This window comes from Aphelocoma coerulescens, chromosome 23, assembly GCF_041296385.1.
Source record: "Aphelocoma coerulescens isolate FSJ_1873_10779 chromosome 23, UR_Acoe_1.0, whole genome shotgun sequence".
NCBI classification, from domain to species: domain Eukaryota; kingdom Metazoa; phylum Chordata; class Aves; order Passeriformes; family Corvidae; genus Aphelocoma; species Aphelocoma coerulescens.
This window is the reverse complement of record NC_091036.1, coordinates 6682716-6689019: the sequence shown is the minus strand read 5'-3', so window position 1 is coordinate 6689019 and position 6304 is coordinate 6682716. Positions and strand designations below refer to the sequence as shown.

The window sequence follows — 6304 nt, the reverse complement described above, 5'->3', positions numbered from 1 at the left end:
CTTGAGTGCTGGCAGGGCCGTGCTGAGGGGAGCGCGGGGTCGGGGTGGCAGCTCCGCCCTCAGGATGGGCTGTCGCAGAATCCCAGAGTAGTTGGGGTTGGAAGGGGCCTCTGGGGATCGTCCAGTTCAACCCCTTGTCAAGGTAGGGTCACCTGGAGCACGTGGCACAGGAACTCGTGCAGGTGGGTTTGGGATGTCCCCACAGAGGGAGACTCCAGCCCTCCCTGGGCAGCTGTTCCAGGGCTCTGCCCACCCTCAGGGAAAGAAGCTCATGTTGAGGTGGGACTTGTTGTGTTTTAGTTTATGGCCATTGCTCCTCATCCTGTCACTGGGCACCATTGAACAGAGGCTGGCACCATCCTCTGACACCCCTTGGGGATGTTTGTGTGGATCGATGGGATCCCCTCTCAGCCTTCCCTTCTCCAGACTGACCAGGCCCGGCTCCCACAGTCTCTCCTCATCAGAGAGATGCTCCAGTCCTTTAATCATCTTTGTTCCCTCCTTTAGACCCGCTCCAGCAGCTCCTCGTCTTTCTTGTCCTGAGGAGCCCAGAACCAGACACGGTTGTTCCTGAGGCAATGTCACTTCATTCCTATTCCTGTTGCCTCCCAATGGCTGCTTTTCTTTGGGATAGTTGGCAGCGAGGATGTTCTTGCAGTGCTGTGTTTCAGCTGAGTCTGAACCTGAGTCCAGCTCTTTCCAGGTCTCAATCTGAACCTGAGTCCAGCCCTTTCCAGGTCCCTGTATGAACCTGAGTCCAGCCCATTCCAGGTCTCAGTCTGGACCCGAGTCCAGCCCATTCCAGGTCTCAATCTGGACCTGAGTCCAGCCCTTTCCATGCCCCCGGGACTCAGCGAGGGCGGCTGACCTCACGCCAGCCCAAAAGCCTGCTGTAAATGTAGAAGTGATAAGAGCAGTCAGCTGGCTGGGAGAGGGGGAGAGGAGGGAGGAGGATGTTGTGTGGGGAAAGTTGAGGGTCTCTGTGCCTCGACCTGCAAATCCTGGTGCTGGGCAGAGCGTCCCGCTGGACTAACCTGTCTGAGAGCAAGGTAAGAGCAGAGCCAGCCTGTGGGTGAGTCACAGAGAGCCAGCACACACCTGGCAGGATCTGCAGAGACCTTGTGTGGGGCTGGGAACTGCTGAATAATGGAAACAGTGGCATGGGGAAAAAGTCTTTGTTGCTTTCTAAAACGGGGCTGGAAGAATTATTAGCAGTAAAAGAGTGCCTGGAGCTGCAGTGCCCAGGTAGTTTTCCAGGCTGGCTGGGAGTTGGCTGTGACTCAGACTCTGACTGAACCCACCAGCAGGAAAAGGAGAGGGACTCTGTCTGGTTAGGTATTAAAGAAAATAAGCCTGACACAACTTTCTGAAGACAGAGTTACTCTGCTCTGCTATTGGCTCAGTAATCAGCGCTGAGATTAGCAGCACTGAAAAGATGTGAGGACAATGATTGTCTTTTAAGAGAAATTTAAACAGCCAGAAAAAAGCTTTCCTTGCTGTCTTCCCTCCGTTCTGTCTGGGCCCTTTGAAAGCTCTTCGAATCACTCCAGCTCCCTAGATTAACCCAGCAGCCAGGATTAATCTGCATGAAAAATACCTTGTTCAGGTCACTGCAGTGACATTTCAATCAGGAGCAGCAATAATGTCCCATTTTAAGTTAAGTGCAGCTAATAAAGGTCGCTCTGCCCTCCCACAGCCAGACTTTGGAATAACTCAAACTTGTGCTTCAAGTTGGGAAGTCTGTCAAAGGTGCCCAGAGAGGACAGGCAGAATCCCAGGGACATCAACCCAGACCTTCCCCTGTACTTGTGTGAAGTGTGCTGCACAGTTAGAAGATCTTTTTTATCCCAGAACAACTTCCTTCTTGGCAGCAAGGAGGCTCTGGCAGTGCTGTGTCTCAGGGAGGGGCGGGTCTGAGGCATCTGGAGAGAAGACCTGGAAAAATATTTTATTTTCCTGGGAAATTCCAATATTTAACCTGTATCGCCATTTCAAATCCAGCTGAAAAGATGAAACTGCTGATTTTTCTGAGGAGTGGATAGTCTGGATAAAATGTGTGTTTGGAAACATCCAAGCGTTGTTGCTCGGAAAGGGCAAACCCCAGTTCCTCCTCCCAGTCCTGAGCTGGTGTCAGAAACCATTTCACATCCAAACACAGGGAGAGAGCAGCATTTGGGCCCCCGTTTCAGGACCCACTCCAGGATGTGACACCGTGATAGACGAGCTCTCAGTGGTGAAACACCACAATTCCACGGATGGCTCAAGTGCCTGGGACTTTGCTCCTGAATCCCTGTGGCTTCTGAGTCATGCCTGCTCCCTCTGCTCTCCCTGGCACGCTGAGCTTGGCCATGCTGGCACTGCCACTTCCCCACTCCAGCCCAGCCTTGAATCCTCTTTCCTGACAGGGACTTTTGCTAAACTTTTCCCAAACTTCTCCCTTCTTTGTGTTTTTGCTGGAGTCTCCTAATGCCCCCCTTCTCTCCCGGCGCTAAATACAAGCTGATTACTCAGTTCCAAGAAACCTGATCTTTGTGGCCAAGAGCAATAAACAGCCCCAGACATGTGAGACAGAGCACTAACAGCTATTTCTGGCCAGATTTGTTCCCTCATCTATTGGCTGCTCCCAGCTCCCTCAGAGGAGGTGAGGTCACTGCTGAGTTTCAGACTGGAGGTTCAAAGGGAATTTGGGAACATTCAAAAGCTGTGCCTGAGTCAGGTGAAACGCACCCTTGGTGTCACCCCAGACAGTGGGGCCAAGCATGGCCCCACACCCCAGGACCAGTGGGTGCTCCCAGTTCCCAGAGCAGCCACCCAAAATCCCCAGTCCTTTGTAACACCGCGAAGGTGCTGGCCCTGGTTGAGAATTCTCTCCTGCAGTCCCCTCAAAGCCTTTCACACAGCTCAGAGGGGTGCAGGGCTTGGGGGGCAGCTCCCATCCTTCTCTAGGCTTGACCCAGATGTTTTTTGGTTCAGTAGGAGTTTTTCCTTTGCTTTATTGAATGCCCTAACGAGCAGAAGGACACCTGCACCCCCACTATAAGGCTTCTCACCCCTCCTTTCTCATCAGGTCCCATTCCAATCCTGCCAAGATGGCCCCAAAAAAGAAAACCCCCGTGAAGCGCAGGGTGGATAAGAGGGCCGCACCCGTTGCCCCGGGGAAGGTGGCAGATGCTTTGCTGGGTGTCGAACACCTCCATCACTGCACTGGTTTGCACGACAGCGGCTCCAACGGCTTCCACTGCTCGGTCACAGAGGTCGAGGCGCCGGAGCACGGAGCCGCCCTCCTGCAGGGGCTGAACCAGATGCGCCAGGAGCGCTTCCTCTGCGACCTCACCATTGCCACCAAAACCAAGTCCTTCGAGGTGCACAAACTCATCCTGGCCTCCTGCAGCCAGTACATCCACGGGCTGCTGCAGAGGGACCCTCGGCTGTGCCAGGTGGAGCTCCGTGACGTGTCCCCGCTGGGCCTGGCCGCCGTCATCGCCTTCGCCTACGCGGGGACGCTGAGCCTGTCCCTGCACACCATTGGCAGCACCATCGCCACGGCCACACGGCTGCAGGTGCCGGCCCTGCTGGGGCTCTGCAGCGACTTCCTCGTGCAGGAGATGGCTGTGGAGAACTGTGTCTACATTGCAAACATCTCAGGCACCTACGGCCTCAACCAGGTGAAGGACGCCACGCGGAAATTCATCCGGGAGAACTTCATGGAGTTCTCCAAAACTGATCAGTTCATGAAACTCCCCTTCGATCAGGTCAGTGAGCTGCTGATGGATGATGGCCTGCAGATACCCAGCGAGGTTGCAGCCTTCCAGGCTGCTGTCAAGTGGCTGGAGTTTGACCCCAAACGCGTCCGGCACGCTGCTGACCTCCTGAGTAACATCCGCTTTGGCACAATCCCAGCTCCAGACCTGGTCAAGCACATCCAACCTGTGCCACGCATGATGCAAGATCCACAATGCCACAAGCTCCTCGTGGATGCTATGAATTACCACCTGCTTCCCCACCAGCAAAACAGCCTGCAGTCCCGGAGAACCAGGATACGGGGAGGCCAGAGGGTGCTTGTCACAGTTGGGGGTCGTTTAGCGTTGTCTGAGAAGGCTCTGAGCAGAGACATCAGCTACAGGGACACGGAGGGAAACTGGAACAAGCTGACGGAGATGCCAGCAAAGAGTTTTAACCAGTGTGTGGTGGTGATGGATGGATTTATCTATGTTGCGGGTGGTGAAGACCAAAATGATGCCAGGAACCAGGCCAAGCACGCTGTCAGCACCCTGAGCAGGTAAGGTGGGCCGCAGCTGGCCACGCAGACCCTGGGGAGGGGTCAGAGCTGTGCCGTGTGTGCCTGTGCCCCCACTGACCCCAGGGGTAGATTTAGCACCCCCAGGGTTCCTGTTGTCCTTCACACTTTCTTGTCTCCGTTTCTGTCTTCATCATTTAAATAAGGTTTGTTTCCTAAATCCCCATAAACTGCCACTGGATTGCCAAGGGATTACTTTTCTAAGAAGGGAGGAGTAACCACGGCAACCTAAACCATGCAGTATTTTGTTTGCAACCTAAACCTGAACTTCCCAGTGGCTCTGCCCACGGCTTGGCTCAGCCACCTGAGATTGCACAGGCAACATCCTTGGCACTTCTTGAGCCCAGCCCTTTATCACCTGATCACCACCCCTCGGTCAGGAACCATCACTGGGCTCCTTCTCCTGCTCTGAGTGAGATTTCAGGGAGCCACTGGCAGGTCTGCTTTCTCTTTCTGGCCTGTAGCTTATCCACCTTTCCCAGGCTGGCCCTCAGTCCCTGCAGCACCGCTCTGGGCACACAGCAGTTCCCTCTGCCATCTCGTGGGCACACAGGGAACTGGTGCCTTCTTATCCTGTCCCTGGGTCCACTTCTACCTGCCAAGACTCAACAGAGGGGACAGTGACAGTGCTCTGGGACACTTCAGAGCAGTAGCACTCAGCATTTCCAAGGCAGGCTGGAGCCCGCGGGGCAGGAGCAATGCTGGGCTGTCCCCGGGGTTGGAGCAGCAGCAGCACAAGTAGGATTTAATTCTGTGCAGTGCCAGTCTCCACCTGCACTGCCTGCCCTGGTGCTTTCTCACTCCTGGAGAAGAGAGAAGCACATGCAGAGCTCCTCCGAAGGCAGATGTCTGGCAAGCCCACCCTTCTCCCCACAGCTCTGCAGCTTGTCCTGGACAGACAGTTCTGCCCTTCCTCCCTCAGGTACGACCCACGCTTCAACACCTGGCTGCACCTGGCCAGCATGGAGCACAGGAGGTCCCACTTCAGCCTGAGCGCCTGCCACGGGCTCCTCTACGCCGTGGGAGGGCGCAACGCCCAGGGCCCCCTGGCCTCCGTCGAGTGCTACGTCCCCACCACCAACAGCTGGCACGGCAAGGCCGGCCTGGAGACGCCGCGCTGCTGCCACGCCTCCACCGTCATCCACGGGCAGCTGCTGGTCACCGGCGGCTACATCAGCCACGCCTATTCCCGCACCGTGTGCTGCTACGAGCCCGGCTCCGACAGCTGGAGGGAGCAGCCCAGGCTGGGCTCGCCCCGCGGCTGGCACTGCGCGGCCACCGTGGCTGACCGCGCCTACGTGCTGGGGGGCAGCCAGCTGGGCCCCCACGGCGAGCGCGTGGACGTGGTGGCCGTGGAGTGCTACAGCCCCCTGACGGGGCAGTGGAGCTCCCTGGCACCTCTGCCCGTCGGGGTGAGCACGGCCGGGCTGGCTCTGCTGGAGGGGCGCCTGTGCCTGGTGGGGGGCTGGAACGAGAGCGCAAAGAGGTATCAGAAATGTGTGCAGTGCTACGACCCCCACCTCAACGCGTGGGCTGAGGACGAGGAGCTCCCCGAGGCCATCGTGGGTGTCTCGTGCTGCACCATCACACTCCCACGGTCCCTGAGCTCCAGGTCCAGCTCTGTGGCCTCAGCAGCAACCGGCACGTAAGAGCTGAGCTCCTTCTGCCAGCAGCAGGGAAGGACACAGAGCTCGGGAGTGTGGGGCAGCTGGATAAGGAGGCACACCGATGTTTGGAGTCACTGCAAACTTTGGGAGCTAGGAAATTGTCCCCTGAGCTGCCGCTGTCTCCATCTCACAGCTTCAGCAGGGAATGCTCAAGTGGGACAGACACAGAAAAAGGACAGACACAGAAACAGGACAGAAGAGCTTTTCTTCCCAGCCTGCAGCACTGGATTGCAGCATGGATTGGAAAAAAATGTGGAAAAAAAAAGAATAAAACCAAACCATAATAATGGAGGAGAAGGACCCTCGCTCCCATCAGCTTCCCCACAAAACTCACAACACA

General features: G+C 56.4%; 1 protein-coding gene across 1 annotated transcript; it reads left to right on the top strand.

Moving 5' to 3' along the window:
• The first annotated feature begins 969 nt into the window (after positions 1 to 969).
• Positions 970 to 6224, top strand: LOC138121928 (kelch-like protein 31). The gene is made up of 3 exons (XM_069035946.1): positions 970 to 1049; positions 3068 to 4279; positions 5220 to 6224. Exons 2-3 carry the CDS (start codon positions 3090 to 3092, stop codon positions 5944 to 5946), a joined length of 1917 nt encoding a protein of 638 aa, XP_068892047.1. The 5' UTR covers positions 970 to 1049; positions 3068 to 3089; the 3' UTR covers positions 5947 to 6224.
• Positions 6225 to 6304: the final 80 nt, after the last annotated feature.

Excerpts from the sequence above, each read along its gene's own strand:
- LOC138121928 (XM_069035946.1), top strand. The coding sequence starts at position 3,090 with ATGGCCCCAAAAAAGAAAACCCCCGTGAAGCGCAGGGTGGATAAGAGG. Across the intron at positions 4,280-5,219 it reads GCTGTCAGCACCCTGAGCAG|GTACGACCCACGCTTCAACA; the intron begins GTAAGGTGGGCC and ends TTCCTCCCTCAG.